This window comes from Eubalaena glacialis, chromosome 15 (genome assembly GCF_028564815.1).
Source record: "Eubalaena glacialis isolate mEubGla1 chromosome 15, mEubGla1.1.hap2.+ XY, whole genome shotgun sequence".
Lineage (NCBI taxonomy): Eukaryota > Metazoa > Chordata > Mammalia > Artiodactyla > Balaenidae > Eubalaena > Eubalaena glacialis.
In genome coordinates this window covers 16,545,344-16,563,910 of record NC_083730.1, presented here as the reverse complement: position 1 = coordinate 16,563,910, position 18,567 = coordinate 16,545,344, and the positions used below count along the sequence as shown (strand labels likewise).

Sequence of the window (18,567 nt, the reverse complement as noted above, 5' to 3'; positions counted from 1 at the left end):
TCACACATAGCATATTTCCTTCAAAATGGTTTCATTCCATCAAAAAGAAGTTTCGGCATCAGGTATGTTTGTTCTGCAGATCTGTAATACTATGCATGCTTATTCCTCCAGTTATTTTTCCTAGGATTGTTATGTATTACCCATATTCTTTTTATATTTTAGAAATGCACAAATGCTGTCAAACAACTGTGACAAAACCTATTTTTTTTTTTAAAGACGCTAAAGCATTTTTTTCTTTTCTAGCTTGGAACAAATAAAAAATTTAGACAGGTTTCCTAAATATCAAAAGTCCCCGTATACTTTACATTCCCCTATTTACAAAATAATCTAGAACATGATTCTTACTCATGCTGCAGTCTTACAACAATAATGTGCTTGCATATCTAGAGAAGTCATGAATTTAGGATAAAGGTATCACGCAATACTCAGACATTACTTTTGTATACTTACTTCATTTCATTTACTTGTCTCAGAATCTCATGCTGAGTGTTCACAACAGTATCCAGTTCTTGTTGAGTGGTCTGGAGAAAAAACAAAAGATGACCATACAGCTCAATAATCCCCATTCTACAGAACATACAGCTTTTCTTTTCTATCTCTCCTCCATCAAAGGCTAACTAAGGCATATCTGCATATTTTGAAAGCTCACCTGTCCATGCTGCCCTGGGACTCCTGCTCCTCTTTTAGAGATCTCCTCCGTCAAGGAAGAGACATACCTTCTCTGCTCATCAAGAATCATATCTAACTGTCGGTTCAGCTGCTTGATTTCAAGATGAATACGATTCTGTCCTTCAAAGATTTGTCTCAGCTCACGGTCTCCTACACTCTCAAATAATTCATCTGCTGAAATGGAAATTACAAATCAAAATTATTAGAATCACCTACACACAGGCAGTTTTCAAACTACTGTAAGTGACCAAAGCACTAACATATACTAGAATAAGAGCATCATCAACACAGTGTTATGATCTTCCCACAACACAGTGTTATGTGTTAAACATGCATGTAATTAATTCAATCGTGATTACATTACTGTTTTCACCATCTCTGGTGGTTGAATACTTATTATAAATTAGGCCTGAATTTTTTCACCTAAAAATTATTTTCTCTTTTAAATAGACTGTGTGATTCTATTTACAGGGGCAGGCAGAACTAATCTAATTTCTTAATAGAAATCAGAATAGTGGTTGCCTCTGGAAGGGGGCTGACTTGAAAGAGGTATAAGGGAACTTTCTGGGGTGATAAAAATATTCTATACACTGATCTGAGTGATGGTTAAAGGGGTATACACATTTGTCAAAATTCATCAAACTATTCTCTTAAAATTTATGCATTTTACTTCCATAAAAGATTAAGAAATGGAGTTGAGAACAGCTGATTTTCCTTTTATTCCTGACCATGCTGAAATCAGATCGTTTCATTCAAACACTTACTACAATAAGCTTCAGGATATATTCACAAATCATATGTGATGTTTAAAACAAATCCAAGGAAAAAATAAAACTTACCTTTCATTTTTATCTTCATTAAATCTGAATCACACTGTTAATCATTTATACTAACACACTACTTAGTTCAAAAGCTAGCCCCAGGCTTTATTAAATATAGCCTTCATCACTTGTGCTGATAGGGAACCGAGATCATAAAAGTTAGCAGATTATATACAGTCCCTCTATTTGGCCTTATCTTGTTTTGTTTTTGACATGTAGCCCATGTAAGTTCTTAATTACATTAGCTTAGACTAATATTTAAAATTTTTCAACCTTTAATGTCCAGAATTCTGTTGAGTAGTAAGAGGAGTAGATAATTACTTCACGTTACTCTTGCAAGTCTTGATAGTTTTCAAGTATGAGCTCTAATTAGCTCTAAGGTAATTGTGTGTCACTAAAAGGAAAGAAATAAACCTTGGACGATTTCATTCAACAAATATTTACTGAGTCTCAACTACTACGTCAGCACCGCTGTTGTTTTTTTAGGCTTAGGGGACACAGAAGTAAACACAGCAAACAAAGACCGCTGCACTCACAGAGCTTACACTCCAACGGTTCACTGTTCACATCACCCAGATACTCCTGACTGCACACTTCACTAAGCGATACTCTTCCCGGTAAAAACATCAATCTCTGAGCCCTTTAAAGACTGAAGATTTGTTTAAAAATTATTTCCCGAAATTACTTGGAACGTGCCAGATCAGAGAGCAAAGATAAAATGGATGAAGTGCCGGGTGACACATAAGTGCCACAACTATTGCTGCAGCGGAGGACAGCTCTGCTCCAACTCACCAGGCTGCCCTTGAAGGTCAGGGTGCTCCTTCTGGAATTCCTCCTTTTTTTTATCCAACTCCTGTTGAAAGTGCTCAAATTCCTCCTGGTACTTTTCTTTTTCTTTTTCAGAAATTTCTTTATCTGGTGTAGGCTTTTTTGGAGTTTAAGAATAGATCATTAAAAAAATTAAAAAGTAAGAAAATAATAAACCTCAATATATGTTCTTTTTCTCATTTTAACTACTCTACCACTAGTTGAAAGGTTAATTTACTCTTACTACTAATATTACAACAAAAAATAAAAATAGCCACTACCACTTATTGACTGCTTGCCAGAGGGCACTGTCTTTAATGTTTACAACGTTAAGGTGGCCAGTACAAACATCTCAGTTTTACCAGTGAAGACATGGAGCGTTACAGAGGTTAAGTAACTTGTACCAGGTCATAATGGCAATAACTGGCAGAAACAAGATCCAAACCTAAGTCAGTCTTCTCAAGTTTTCAGCTACGAGGCAGTACCACTGAACTACAAATAAACTTCTGGAAAAAAATGAGTATACTTACTGGCTCTTTCCCAGGCTCAGTCAATTGGAAAGTCAGAAAAGAAAGGACATCATGATCATCTACAAAGTAAAAAAAGAAAAAAAATCTGAAAAAGTTCTGTAATAGATTATTTTTATGGTTGTGAATTTACTTTATAGACATCTGTTGCTTTAAAATAATAATCAATAAGGGAAATAACAAAAATTTGCTCTAATTTGGTAAAGGCAACGGTGCTCTGTGAGCTTAGAGACAAAAATTCATCTGACTTATATTAGAACTAGGTTAGAATTCATTTTTTAAAATCCTAAACCAGAACATTTAGCTGTGTTTAACACATGATGGATGTTTAATAAATGTCTGATAAGGGAATGAACAAACAAATGAAGGGTCAAAACAAGCCCAACTCCTAATTCTGGCACCAAGATCCTCCTTTATTTTTCCACAAATCTCCTTCATGAGCTGCGTCCCAGTCAAGTGAGACAAAATCCTGTTCTTCAGGTATTTCCTGTTCCTATCTGTCTCTGAACCTTTCTTATAGTGCTTACCACTCCCAGCCTTACTTTCCTGTTTTAACCATGACACTGCTCTGTCCTGGATTACTGGGACAGTCCTGATTTATCTGTGTTGCCCTGGCATTACTAATAGCATCTCCTGTTACTCCCAAAGCATCTCGATTAGAATATGATTACTTTTCTATATATCATTTATATTTGTTTCCCTCATACAGCAGATTTTATTTCACCTAAAATCGTATTAAAAAATCAAATTAATTTCAAGCTGTTTAAGCTAAAACCAGCTAACAGATCAAACCTCATAACATCGAACTACAATACCCATCCTGGCTAGTGTCACATCCACAAAGCAAGAGAGATGAATGTCCACTGCAGCAATCTCTTTGCTTTCTGCTACTTTTACGGAGATCTAGATATGTAGCCAGATTAAAGAGAAAATTGTAATACCATAGTGTAGGTTAGGTAACATTAGGAGAAGTCATGCAGTGTTAATAGAGCCCTGGACCCAGAAGCCAGAAATCTAAACCAAGTCCTGCCTGGGTCTGATTTATTGGCCATGTGATCTTTAGAAAGCCCTTTAATCCAAGATTTGGCAAAGTCACCTAAAAATTGGGTAAATATGATCTATCCTTTCTCCTTCCCTCCTTGTTCTATTGTAAGGAAAAATTCACATATTTGAAAATAATAAAAATATTATACAATATGAACACAAGATGGTATTAACATCCAATGATAAGTTCATTTATCACCACTCATGGAAAAAAAAGGGTAAGTACGTCTTCTTTAAAGTTTAGCCCCCAATAATATTTCCTCAGGCTACCAAATTCATTTAAATGTGCTGTGACAGCTCTCAGGATCCTAAAACACTTGGCAGTTAACCTTTTAAATATGTCTCCTTCACTATAAAATATCGCACCCAAACTGACAGTCTAATTTACATAATTGCACGTAGCCCCAGACAACAGTAAACCTACAGAAAGTAAGTAGAGAATCAGCAGTCCCAAGAGACCAAAAAGACTGGCACCGCAGATCATGGAAGGTTACAACCAGTCTTAAAAGGTTAAAAGCAAACAACGCTACCCATCTCCAAAATATATTATTCCCAATAAAATTCAATTCACAACCTTTCAATATTAAAAGATACCAAGATTTTACCTGCAAGACCTCCAGTTGCAGCAGATATTCCAAAATGCCCCTGTGCAGGGATAATCATATTTTCCACTTTGGTGCAAAATTCATAATCATTTTTATCTGGTGTGAAGCCATTATTGATCATTACCTAGAAAGACAAACTGTAGCTATAGCTTTTACAAAGATCTTGTAAAATGAATCTCAAGTAGTCAGTTTATGACTATTTGATCTTTATATTTGGTCTAATAACCACCAAAAAGCTATCAGCCTCAAATCATTATGCTGTATACCTTAAACTTACAGTGTTGTATGTCTATTACATCTCAATAAAATTGGAAGAAAAAATGAAAAACAAAAAAAATTAAAAAGCTGTAATCCCTTGTCCATTAAATAAACTCACCTATTTGGTATCATTATACAATGAGGTAGTTCACTTCAGAAAATGGTTTTTGCCCTATTGTGTGTCAAGGCTTAAAAATAAAAATCGGATAACTTTCCATGAAAATCTTTCTAAAATAGAATGTGGTTCACCTTCTCTAGAGAAGACTTAAGGAACCAACCATGATTACTTTCTCTGAATGGTTCCTACAGAAGAGGGATCAGGCTTGGTCTGAAACTCCAGTGACAGAGCTACAACGAATAGGTTAAATTGACAATTTTTACTACAGCAAGTTGAGAATTAAACAGATTGCCTCAGCATGTAGTGAGCTCCTCTTCATTAAATTAGGGGGGTAACTGGACCGTACTAAGTTAGCAGAGAGTCAGCAAAAGTAACAAGTCATATAGACAAAAAAAAGGCAGAAAATGAAAAAACTAGAAAGACACATAAGCTTCTATGTTGCAGAATGTATTTTTGAAATAATGACCCTACATGTCTTAAACGAACTTTGGAAGTCTAACAAGCACAGGAACCCACCTGGCACATGAATATTCTTCTCATGAGCCCAGTCAAGCAGTGGTGTGGCCTCTTCAACACCTTTCACTTCTAGCAACCCAACCACTAGGCCCACCCTAAAGAAGAGCCACTGAGATACAGTGGAAGCAAAGGGAGTAGGTACATGGCACCAGAGTAAGGGCACTTCTAGCATTACCTCCAGATGAAAAGTTTCGTTAGTGACAGTTAAGATAAAATCATACAGGTAAAATGTGACAGTACTTGATCCAAATTTTTAGCAAAAGAGTAAGGGACAGGGCAATATGAAGGTTTAATCTCTATATAATGTAGGATGGCAACATGGGGACTCCTACCAATTTTTAAAAAATCACCTGCCATTTAGTTGACTAATATTAATATTTCTGTTTCCTCTGCTCAGTAATGTTCCTATCTGAGTTTACAGCATGTACAACTGATTCTCCTACAGTCTTTCAAATCACCAATCAGTAAGACATTTGCCTTTGAGAGATAAAAAAAAGAAGTGTTAAGTTAATCATATTCTAAAATTAATACTAAGAACTTTCAACTGTTCAGTATTTTTTCCTTGAGCCCTAAGAAATTGAAAATCCATCAGGAGTATTTACTATCCAGTTCTAATTCTTTAAACAAACAAAAAAAAGGTACAATATATTCACTGCACGATGAGTTTGGAGGAACCTCAGGGCTGTGACTGTACAGGTACGATATGTCCACTGATTAATACCAGTAACGCTTCTTTGAGATTACTGATAACATCCCTTATTCATCTTACAGTTTCGACCCGTTGTTAAATACCATGCTTGCAGTATTTAAAATCTTGTTTTGGAATTCCCTGGCAGTCCAGTGGTCAGGACTCCACGCTTTCACTGCTGAGGGCGTGGGTTTGATCCCTGGTCGGGGGAACTACGATCCCGCATGCCACACGGCGTGGCCAAAAAAAAAAAAAAGTGTATAATACCTTGTTTTGACATATTTCCTCCACTAACAGCATTTCTTTTTCCCCTTACTTTGTTTTTCCCTCCAAAGCTCAAACAACTGGGAGCTAAAGATGTAAGTACATTTAACAAACATTCCTTGAGTACTAAACACGGGCACAATATTAGGGACTATGAGGAGGGCAGGGTAAAGTGCCTGCCCTGAGATGTGTACAATCATACTGATGAGAAAAGACATACAAACCATAACTAACTAGCAAGTCAAGAAAACATATTTTAAAGGGCAAATAAGCACTAGAGGAAAAAAAACACTTACAGTTTAAGAGAGACAGATCATTACGAGCTGATGTTTGGGAAATCTGATGGAAAGGGACCCTGAACTAGTATGTTCAAGAATGAGCACGACTCTGCCAGGTAGAGAGGAAAGGGGAGCGTATTACAGGAAGGGACAGCAGACGGAGCAAGCACACAAAGGCTAGGACCGTTAAGTCACAACCAGATGTCCTGCCAAGTCTCTCTAAAATGTATTCTTCAGAACACTGGCTCTATAGACATTCACAGATACGAAGTGAAAAGAGAATTCCATGGCCCAGTAAGCCTAAAGAATGAGGGGTTTAATAAAGGTTCTTTATTTCGGGACTTCCCAGCGTCTTTAACGTGCTTGTATGCACAGACCTCCCAATCTCATCTGACCATGGAACTCTTTTTGGGGTTCTGCAGGATTACTGTTTTGCAAACTGCTGGTAGGGCTGACGGCCTCATTGCGTGGGGTCGTGTAGGCAGCCTCCCTGTGATCTGTGTACTCAGATGTGTGTCTGTACTCGCCATGGTTGGTGTCTGGGTTCTGCCACATGAAGGTAAGTGTGACCTAGATGCCCCTGATGAAACTGTACAGGATGTATAATAATTCCAGCAGAACTCAAATCCAAGTTAGTCATAATAGACTGGACAGTGCCTCTATTCTGAGGTCTCTAAATTAGTTTGGAATTTAAGACTGAGCCAACACAAAGTTTTCCAAATAACTGTCTTTTTCAGAGTTTATACAAAGGAGTGCAAGGTTAGCTCATGATTTAGGGAAAAGAAAAATGTATATAAGATATTCTTTACCTATAAGCATTATATAACCAGGTATTGATGGCATCGTTAAAAATGCAATGTTCACATGGTATTAGTGACCTTAGTTATTATAACTGCCTGCTGGGTATATCCACCTAACCTAAATATTAACCCACACTCAATCTGTCTACAACTAAACTCCTTACCAACTGTCTGCCTTCCCACTCCTCCCTCAAACACAAAGAAACGTGCTGCTTTTTGGCTAGTTAATGGTACCATTTAGTTGAACACTGGCCAGAAATTCAGGAACTATCTTTGACTCCACAACTATATTCACTCTCCCAGCCCCGAGCCAACTAGTACTAAGTTCTGTAGTCTCCACCTCTTAATCGTCTCTTCTCTATCTTTCCTCTACCCTCGTTCAGACCACAAGTGGAGTCTTGCCGCTAAAACAGTGCTGGGTTCAAATCACAGTTCTGTTACTTATGTGGTAAGACACTGTCCAAGTTACTTAAACTCTCCCACATTCAATTTCCCCATTTATAAAACGGGGATGCCTTCCCCACAGGGCTGTTGGAATAAATGAGAAACATTTGCAAATGATATATCTGATAAGGGGTTAATATCCAAAATATACAAAGAACTCATACAAGTCAACATCAGAAAAGCAAACAACCAGATTAAAAAATGGGCAGAGGATCTGAATAGACATTTGTCCAAAGACATACAGACAGTCAACAGGTTCATGAAAAGATGCTCCACATCACTAATCATCAGGGAAATGCAGATCAAAACCACAATGAGACATCACCTCACATCTGTTCAGAATGGCTATTATCTAAAAGACAACAAATAACAGCTGCTGGTGAGGGTGTGGAGAAAAGGGAACCCTTGTGCACTGCTGGCAGAAATGTAAACTGGTACAACCACTATGGAAAGCAGCATGGAGATTATTTCTCAAAAAATTAAAAACAGAACTACCATAGGATCTAGCAACTCCACTCCAGGGTATTTATCCAAAGAAAATGAAAACACTAATGAGAAAAAATATAGGCACCCCTACGTTCACTGCAGCATTATTTACAATAGCCAACATATGGAAGCAACCTAAGTGCCCACCAATAGATGAATGGATAAAGATGTAGTACATATATACAACAGAATATTCCTCAGCCATAAAAAGATTGAAATCTTGCCATTTGCAACAACATGGATGGACCTAGAGGGTATTATGCTAAGTGAAGTGAGTCAGACAGAGAAAGACAAGTACCGTATGATTTCACTTATATGTGGAATCTAAAAAACAAATGAACAAACAGAACAAAACAGAGTCACAGACACAGAGAACAAACAGGTGGTTGCCAGAGGGGAGGGAATTGGGGGGGAGGAGAGAAATAGGTGAGAGAGAGTAAGAGGTACAACCTTCCAGCTGCAAAATAAATGAGTCACAGGTATGAAATGTACAGTGTAGGGAAATCAGTCAATAATTATGAAATATCTTCGTATGGTGATAGATAACTAGACTTATCACGGTGGTCATTTTGAAATGTACAGAAATACTGAATCACTACATTGTATATCAGGAACTAACATAGTGTTATAGGTCAATTTTACTTGAAAAACAAACAAATAAACTTATAGCACTAGATTTGTGGATACCAGCAGTAGGGGATGGGGGTGGGGGAATTGGATGAAGATAGTCAAAAGGGATAGACTTCCAGTTATAAGATAAATAAGTACTAGGGATGTAATGTACAACATGGTAAGTATAATCAACACTGCCGTATCTTACATATGAAAATGGTTAAAAGAGTAAATCCTAAGAGTTCTTATCAGAAGGAAAAAAAAAGTTTGACATTACTATTTTATTTTTTAAATTTTATTTTACATGTGCAGTTTTATTTCAGTTTGGAAATCATGCACGAAATATGATCTAATAAAAAATTCTAATCTAATATAAAAATTCTAATCTAATATAAAATTTTTTTCTATTTCTTTAATTCTCTATATGAGATGATGGATGTTCACTAAACTTATTGTGGTCCTCATTTCATGATGTACGTAAGTCAAATCATGATGCTGTACACCTTAAACTTCTACAGTGCTGTATGTCAATTATATCTCAATAAAACTGGAAGAAAAAAGAAAAAGTGAGAAACTGCATGTAAAGTACCAAGTACAGGTCGTGGCTCATTTACAGCAAGGAGGCTAAAATCATCCTATTTTTCGCTCCTTTCACAAATACCATTATAAAAACACTGCTGCCTAAGTTATCTTCCTCAATTGTAAACCTGATCATTTCACATTCCTGCTTAAAACTCTGTAAACTGTTCCTTACAGGATAAACTACACAGAGGCCTGTGAGACTTGTTACTGCCAACCTTTCAACCTCACTCTCCAAATCTCCTCTATCCTCCAGCCATACCAACTATTTGCCTTTCCCAAATCTTTCAACAGTCCCGATGCCTGTTTTCTCTGCCTGGAATATGCACCCCATCTAGGAAACTTCTACTTCTCCTTCAAGGTGCAGCTCAACTCTGAGAAACTGTTCCTGACTTTCACCTCTCCAGCCTGGCAGAGTTACAGGATTCTAACCTCCTTATCCCTTAAATTTATCACATAGCATACTAAAGTTACATAAGCATAATGTTACATAACGTCACCTCCATCAGACAAGCTCTTTGGAGAAAATGACCTTTGTCTTAGTCATATTTGTGTGGCACACAGTAGAATGCCTAAACATTCACCGACTAAACACAAACCTACTGGCAAATTTGACAACACATGACCACTTACACCGAGCTCTGAAGCCACTTCTGCTCTCTCAGAGTAACTCTGATGAGTACGCGAACAATATCCAAATTTAAAATGCATTGAATTTCTATCAAAGATTCAGAATGAGAAGTCATCTAGAATACTGTTCATTTGATTATCTCTAAATGCATGTTACTTACTGTCAATGTTTTCTGGTAATACGTAATCTTTGCCCGGACAGGATAGGGTTTATTACGAAAGTCCCTTTGGCAACTTGCTAAAGCTTGATTAGCACCATCACTATAGTGTGAGGGAAAGGAAGACAAACAAGAAACTTAAAGCTTCTCGATATGTTAAAAAGTCACTATTTAAAATGATTAATGCCCAGAAAGGTCAAAACAAAATCAAGTTATGACAAAGCTTGGGATATTTGAAGTTATTTATGCAGAAAACACCAAGTTGACACATGAGTTTTTCAGGACTCTGGATAACAAAAGGAGCCAACGTTACCACGGCTGCCTGCCGGCAAGGGGAAGGCATACTCTTCCTCTCCACAAGACTAGGGCAGGGTCAGAGTCACATACGGTGCTTTCAAAAACGCAGATTCCTAGATCCCACCCTCAATCAGCTGAAGCAGAATCACAAGGGGGAGGCCTGGACCTCTTGTTTAAATAGCTCAATGGGTGATCATGATGAACTACCAGAGTTACAAATCACTAAGGTAGGAAAGTAATTTTTCTTACAGTTCACTGACTGGCTAAAAGGTAATCCCCCCCAACAAACATGTGAAAATTAAAAATGTACATACCTGATTCATACACATTATAAATATACTAAACACTCGAAAGTTTTGTAGCCCACTGAGAATCTTTTCAATACAGCAATACAAAGGTTGAATGACATGGCACACATTGCTTATTCATTAGGTTGGTTAAGGCTCTGAACTTTATTTTTTAAAGATCCCTCTTAATAAAGATGAAAAAACATGACTATTATTATCACTGAGAGCCAGGAATGTTTTATCAACCTTTAAAGGTACTATTTAATTTCAGGTTAACTACAACACATTTTTATGTTTGAAATTTAGGTGGTCCGTAGAAAGAACTTTAAAGCAAAACCAAATTAAGATAAGACCTTTCCACTAAGTTACAAAAAACATCTCAAGGAATAATCTTACTTCATCTGGAAAATGTTCAGATTTGAAACAATATATTTTATAAGGTTTCTAAAAAGAAGCTGAAATCAGGAATAATGTAAAAAATATACACTTACTTTTGATGGTCATATTGGATTTGTCCATTGTTGCCTATAATCACTATTGCAGGATTATTTTTCTATAAATAAAGAGAATGTATTTGTTTTAAAGTCCTTAGATCAAAGAAGTATAGATCATTCTGGGTGTGCTGTAAGTTCTCTTACACCGTTAAAATCCTAGGACACTGTGAGCATGGGACTGGTGTGGGACTTACGGGAGCTCTGTAACAGGAGGACTAACTTGGCCTCAGCATTCAAGGAGCTCAATGTTAAAGCTCTCCTTTAAATTGCTAATCATGACCTCGGATAATCAGCGGACAAACTACTGACTGAAACAATGATCATCAGTCTTAGGGCTGCTAAAGCACAAGTTAATGTTTCCAATTCATAAGCACATTTTGCTCTTAACTGTTTTAGAGAAATCGGCTCATCAAAAAGTGTGATTAACATATATGAAAACATATCAGCATGTGAGCTAGTAGTAGTTATGCACATATTTTCATGAAAACAAACAGTAATAATCTTCTAAACACTACTGGTCTCACCACCTACATCTAAATGACTCATGTTGATCCATCAAAATTATTAAGCATAAACAGGGTGATGGGGAGGTGGGTACTGAAAAGTTCTCAGACCTGAGGTTCCACTGTTACCTCAAGTTGGTAGATGACAAATCATGAACTCTTAGCTTTAAATTTATAAATTCCCAGCTATATAAAGACTAATCATCACACTTAAAATACAGTTTGGGGAGTCCTCTACTATTAAACTGACAAAAGTGTTAAATAAGCTATATTGTTCACAGCCTAACTTTGTTAGCAAATATATTAAAATGGGTAACAGTCCTGAAAACAAATATACCTTTCCATCATTGTCAAAAGAATCAAAAAATATTCCAACACCATTCCACATATCAGCTGATCCAAACACAGGACCCTCCAAGCCTTGATTTTCTGTATACCAAATTGCCTGTAAATACATAACATGGGACATTTAGAGACTAGTGGTATATGCATTTATACAAATTTTCCAAGTTAAAGAAATTACCATACCAGGCCATCAGCTCCGATTCGACCTCTTCCAGTCACTCGAAATGTCACCTCAACTTCCCAGTTCTCAAAGGCTGCTTTTGTCTTTGTCCACACCGATCCTCTTTGGCTTTTTAAAGATGGTGCTATTCGAATTTGATCTGAACTTGGAATAGCATCTAGAATAGAAATCAGGGAAAAAAAGTTTTGTTATAATTAGATAAAACTCAATGAATCACCACCAAACTGTTACATATACCTACTGAGACCTAAATTTACCTCAGTTACCTGTACAGTAATTTTGTTAGGAAAAAATTTCATGTTGACAGTTTCAGCTTTTAAATTTTAGCGGGTTTTGATACCCCCTCCTATCTTTTGAAGAGTGCAGTATCTCTGCAAAAAAAATTAAAGCTGCAACCAAACACTAAAAATTCAAGGGGCAGCAGGGAGGAAATTACAGCTTGAAAGGCAAATCAACTATTTAATTCTCATGATATTCTTTTTCAAATACCTGAAAAATTTGCATATTTTCTTTTTTAAAACTGCGATTTTTTTTTACCAGTTTACGAATGTTAGAAAGCTCAAACAGTGTGAAAAGAACATACCACTAGGAATCAAGAGACTTATTCCTAGTCTCAGTTCAGCTGTGTGACTTTGAGCAAATAATTCTCTTACTCTCTCGGGCTCACCATATGTTCACCTGTAAAATGAAGGGGCTGGGCTCAATCACTTATATACACCCTAAAAGTTATATGCAAAATTTTAAGCATATATACATTCTTCTAGGGAGAGGGTCAATCAACTGAATTTCAAGTCAATAATCAGTTCTTCAGCATCAGGAGATTCTCAGAGAGAACAGTGATCCCCAAAACGATGGTCTGCATCTCCATTCACTTACTAGCTGTTTGATCGTAGGCAAGTTACTCCATTTCTCTAACAACCTCATAGGCATATAAGTGCTTATATAAGTGCATATAAATATTTCAATAAATGTTAGCTGTTCCTATTATTGGACTAGATAATTATTAAAGCACCTATGAGGTCTAAATTTGAACAATTCTGGCACACCTTTTCAGATACTAACCAGTTCTGACATTCTGACGTCCACGCTGGGACATAACTGTATTGTCTCTTTACAGGTAGGAAAAATTGACTAAAAGACAAGTTGAGATATTTTAGTAAGTTCAGCCGCTATTTGTCACCATCACTTTCAAACACTTAAAGGTTTGGGGCAGTCATCACAGAAAAAGCACTGGATATAGAAATCAGAAGACCTGGATTTGAGTACTATTCTACTGACACTACCTATGTAACCTTTTCCAAGAACCTTAACCTTTCTGAACATCAGTTTTTTTCACCTATAAAACAGATAACACCTGCCTTGCCTACCAAGGATCTAATCAGAGCATGAAGAAGGTGAAAGAGCTCTGAGAGCTATAAAGGCTTACAAATTGCTGTTATCAGTTTTGCCCTTATGGACCCAAGGATGTGTACTGACAGTACAAAAGAACATGAGAGTTAAGAAAAAGAAACACCACAGATTTGGTCTTAATTTGGGGATGATGTAAGCGGACACGTTTAAACTAAATCTTAAAAATTTCTCTATTTAAAAAATTGTTTTAAACAATGGATCTCAGGGCAAAATGAAAGGGGAAAAAATGATCAGTGGAGTTAAGAAAGCTGTGAGACTGTAAAAATTACAGTGATAATGAAAGCAAGGGATACCCATAAGCAGTGATTCCCAGAGTCAACAGACAGAAAAGTCACTAGCTAAAATTCTAATCTCTTTATTTCAAATTCAATCTAGCCATACAACTTTCATTCACCCAGGTACATTATCTGACATTTCTGCAGCAGAAAAGCTTAGTTGGTTATAGGTTCTGAAAAGAAAGTCAACATGACTAATTTAAGTAGTTGATTAACATTCCTAATTGGCTGATGTATGCGTTGTGAGCGTGAGAAAAAGAAGAGCAAGCCGGCAATGGAGAAATGCAGAAGCGAAAAAATGTCAACACATTTACCACCACTACTGAAAAATTCATCGTCATTCCAAGAAAAGAAACAAAAATCCCCCAAACCTGTGTTTGGTACACCTGCATCGTCTTTGTGTATTAAAACAATGCTACCTTGATAACAGTTGCCCAGCTACATACCCTTGATGAGTGGGCATATAATAAATGTCCGCTGAGTAACAAAATGCACTCTACTTCAAATATTTAATGACTTGGTCATTAAGTCAAATTGAAATTTATGCCTTTTAATTATACATTAATTTCAGTGAAATAGCACTTCCTAAAAGTGTGCTTCCTATTCAGCAACTACTTTCTAGAACTGGAACATTCTGTTTCAAGCACTCGACAATCTAAAACGATGTACACAAACCTTACATAAATGATTGCTTAGTAACACATCAAGATGGAATTCAAACTGCCAGTGCTTCTTACCCCAGATAAAGGCATTTGCCACTTGTTTCAAAGGTTGCATCTGATGGTCACTGAACAGAGTTTACAGCATGCCAAGTGCTACGGCTCATTCCTTAGTCAGAGGTGACACATCAGCACTAAAGTACAGATATGTTTCCTTTCACATACGTAAATACCTAGCAAGGCTCTCTTACCCACTAACAGTGCTTAACAGTGCCAAACACACAAAATCAATAAAACATGGAGCACAGGTTATTTCAATTCCCCCCCCGCAAAAAAACTAAAAACAAAACAGCTGTATATATAATGCTATTCTTAGCCTCAAGTTCTCAATCAATAACCCCCATCCCTTCTTCTACTAAATAAAGCAACGAGTGTGACTATTAAATTACCTACTGTGTTAATACAAGAGAAAAGATCAAAGACCACACCAAGTCACTGAGAAAGGCAAACTTAACGTACAGTTCCAAGAGGGTGAGAAGAATGTCCTCTGACATAAAGACTTAAAGATTATTCTAAAGCCAACACATGCCACCTCTGAAGCCGTCAGGGGGCATCGGGTACAAACTGGAGCATTACCCACTGCTAACACCGGAGGAGAAAAAGCAGGGGAGGGCCGAGGGGGAGCGGGAAAGAAGGTGGAGGGCTGCCAGACCAGGTCTCAGGTTCGGAGGAGACGTGGCGTTGGGGTGAGACGTGATGCCTAGAAGCGAGCTCAAGTAAGTACTTGGAAGTGCGGGAACTAACGAAAAACCTCTAGCCCAAACGGAAAGAACAGACGACATCAAAGAAGGGAGGAGGAAGGTCGTGTGGAGAGAATGTGGGAAAGACTGGGGGGCTGGCGGAGGGAACCTTGCGGACCAGAGCCGACGTGCAGGCGAGGTTGCTGAGAAAGGTCCCCTCCACCGCGCATAAGGGGTGCAGCGGGGAGAAGGTGAAGAGGAGGAGGCTCAAGGCGGGGAGGGGACCCGGGCCCCCCGACCTCTGCCCTGGCTTACTCCCCGCGTGGGCCCAGAAGGGCACGGTCCCGTCGCTCTGCACCAGGTGCGGTCCCTTGAAGCTGTATTTGTACTCGAAACGCCGATGTGGCTGCGCGCCTGGGGTGCCCGTGGCGCCGTCAGCTGCCGGGTGGCCTCCCACGCCGTCGCCCCCGACGAAACGACAGAGCGACAGCAGCAAAGCGCAGAACAGCGGCCGAGCTCCGGCCCGGGGACCCCTTTGCCTGGATCCCGCCATCTTGGATTCTGGGAAACGGGAGGCCGGCGGAAGGAGGAGGGGGCGGGCGCTGCAGCCGGCCAACAGGGCGCTCCATGATTGGCGGAGCCCGGGGGACCCCGAGGGCAAGGGTGAGCCCCGCCCCCAGCCTCCGTTGTCCAGGAGGCTGCTGGACCCAGAGCATCTGTGGGCGGGGCCTGGGGCGGCAAGGTCCGCCTGCTCCTCCTATCCTCTCCCAGGGCGGGAAAGGGACTGCAACATACCTTTCCCACCTGATGTGGAGTGTTGGAGGAGCAGATCCGGAGGCGAGGAGCTTCCTCCTGCCTCTTAACATACTTTAGAATTCTCGAGCCCTGACATGGAAGCAGCCTAAGTGTCCATGGACAGATGAATGGATAAAGAAGATGTGGCACATATATACAATGGACTATTATTCAGCCATAGAAAGAAACGAAATTGAGTTATTTGTAGTGAGGTGGATGGACCTAGAGACTGTCATACAGAGCAAGGTAAGTCAGAAAGAGAAAAACAAATACCATATGCTAACACACATATATGGAATCTAAAAAAAAAAAAAAGGTTCTGAAGAACCTAGGGGCAGGACAGGAATAAAGACGCAGACGTAGAGAATGGACTTGAGGACACGGGGAGGGGGAAGGGTAAGCTGGGACGAATTGGAGAGTGGCATGGACTTATATATACACTACCAAATGTAAAATAGCTAGTGGGAAGCAGCCGCATAGCACAGGGAGATCAGCTCGGTGCTTTGTGACCACCTAGAGGGGTGGGATAGGGAGGGTGGGAGGGAGACACAAGAGGGAGGGGATATGGGAATATATGTGTATGTATAGCTGATTCACTTTGTTATAAAGCAGAAACTAACACAACAGTGTAAAGCAGTTATACTCCAATAAAGAGGTTAAAAAATAAATAAAATACTTTAACTATTTAAAAAAAAAAAAAGAATTCTCGAGCCCTGACACCTGTGGACCCACCACATCAATCCTCCCTGACTATAATAAACCTTTCCAGTATTAGGTAGAAGAAAGGCATTCCTTTTGATGTGATACCCATTGTTCAGTAGCTGGTTTTCATTAGGTGGACTTTGCAGAATCATGTCTTTCGAGAAACAAGGCATAATCGCGAATACTAATGGTCTTAGCCCCTGAGCTCCACCAACCTGTGTTAGGGCATTTCAAACTGGGAACCAGCAATCCACAGGCCCGGAGAGACCTAAGATCTTTTTGTTGGTGTTGAATCAGGTGTGAGTTTATCACTCAACCTTTACCATTCTCAAAATCTAATCCCAAGAGCTTTCCAAATTTTGAAACCATAGCAATAATGCATTCAAATGAAACTGAGTTTAGTTTTGATAAGAGGAATAATGTGCTGTGAAGGGAGGGAGAAATAGAACCTGGACATTTGAGATAGTATTGGTCTTTGATTCAACAAATAAGTTCTGCTTTTTAAAGGGGACTCTCCTTTGCCTTACCTAGAAAAAATATTGTCAAAATATTAATGATCATCCAGAGTTTTGTTTTTCATAAATGTCTTACTGAATTCTTTTTCAAATCTGAGATTAAGCAGTATGATTTAAATAGTTTATTTCATTAGCTCTTCAAGTGTTCAGCAGGTGCTCTGTGCGAATTGTTCCATTTGTAGATTTTTTTTTCCTTCTTTTGGGCTGAGCCGTGTGCAGCATGTGGGATCTTAGTTCCCTGACCAGGGAATGAACCCACGCCCCCTGCAGTGGAAGCTTGGAGTCCTAACCACTGCACCACCAGGGAAGTCCCTGTAGATGTATTCTTGATGTACTTGTGGGGAAAGGTGAACTTCACGTCCTCTTATTCCTCCATCTTGACCCCTCTCCTCATTAGCTCTTTTTTTTTTTTTTTTAATTTTATTTATTTATTTATTTTATTTTTGGCTGCGTTGGGTCTTCGTTGCTGCACGCGGGCTTTCTCTAGTTGCGTCGAGCGGGGGCTACTCTTTGTTGTGGTGCGCGGGCTTCTCATTGCGGGGGCTGCTCTTGTTGCGGAACACGGGCTCTAGGCGCGCAGGCTTCAGTAGTTGTAGCACGCAGGCTCAGTAGTTGTGGCTTGCGGGCTCTAGAGCGCAGGCTCAGTAGTTGGGGCGCACGGGCTTAGTTGCTCCGCGGCATGTGGGATCTTCCCGGACCAGAGCTCGAACCCGTGTGCCCTGCATTGGCAGGCGGATTCTTAACCACTGTGCTACCAGGGAAGCCCCTCCTCATTAGCTCTTAATGTGGGCTCCGAGTACCACATTAGCCCTAGGAGCTGCGTGCCCACATTACTTTAACTTATTTTTCATTGACCTTCCAACTTACCTCCAGATTCATGGGCCATTACTATTAAATCTCTTTCTAGTGCTCAAATCAAACCTTTAAGTTGAATATGGATTTATGGCTCCCCATTCTTCAGTCTCCAGATGTAACTAAATGAAAGTACACTCCTCATTACCACCTCAGCAACAGCAGGAACAAACATTTAGTGTCTGTATAGTACCTGTGGGTCATTGCT

At 39.0% G+C, this 18,567-nt stretch overlaps 1 protein-coding gene across 2 annotated transcripts in view; it reads right to left on the bottom strand.

Moving 5' to 3' along the window:
* The window catches only part of LMAN1 (lectin, mannose binding 1), a 29,159-nt gene extending 13,097 nt beyond the window's left edge, over window positions 1-16,062 (bottom strand). The window contains exons 1-10 of one of the 2 annotated variants that reach the window (XM_061169847.1): window positions 15,811-16,062; window positions 12,414-12,568; window positions 12,223-12,330; window positions 11,380-11,441; window positions 10,308-10,407; window positions 4,474-4,597; window positions 2,828-2,886; window positions 2,283-2,415; window positions 650-843; window positions 451-521 (exon numbers count right to left, since the gene is read on the bottom strand). In XM_061169847.1, coding sequence (XP_061025830.1) covers window positions 451-521; window positions 650-843; window positions 2,283-2,415; window positions 2,828-2,886; window positions 4,474-4,597; window positions 10,308-10,407; window positions 11,380-11,441; window positions 12,223-12,330; window positions 12,414-12,568; window positions 15,811-16,048 — 1,244 coding nt within the window. In that variant the 5' untranslated portion in view covers window positions 16,049-16,062. The remainder of the gene's footprint in view (window positions 1-450; window positions 522-649; window positions 844-2,282; window positions 2,416-2,827; window positions 2,887-4,473; window positions 4,598-10,307; window positions 10,408-11,379; window positions 11,442-12,222; window positions 12,331-12,413; window positions 12,569-15,810) is intronic. The other variant, XM_061169848.1, reaches the window with a different exon arrangement.
* Between the last annotated feature and the right edge of the window lie 2,505 nt (window positions 16,063-18,567).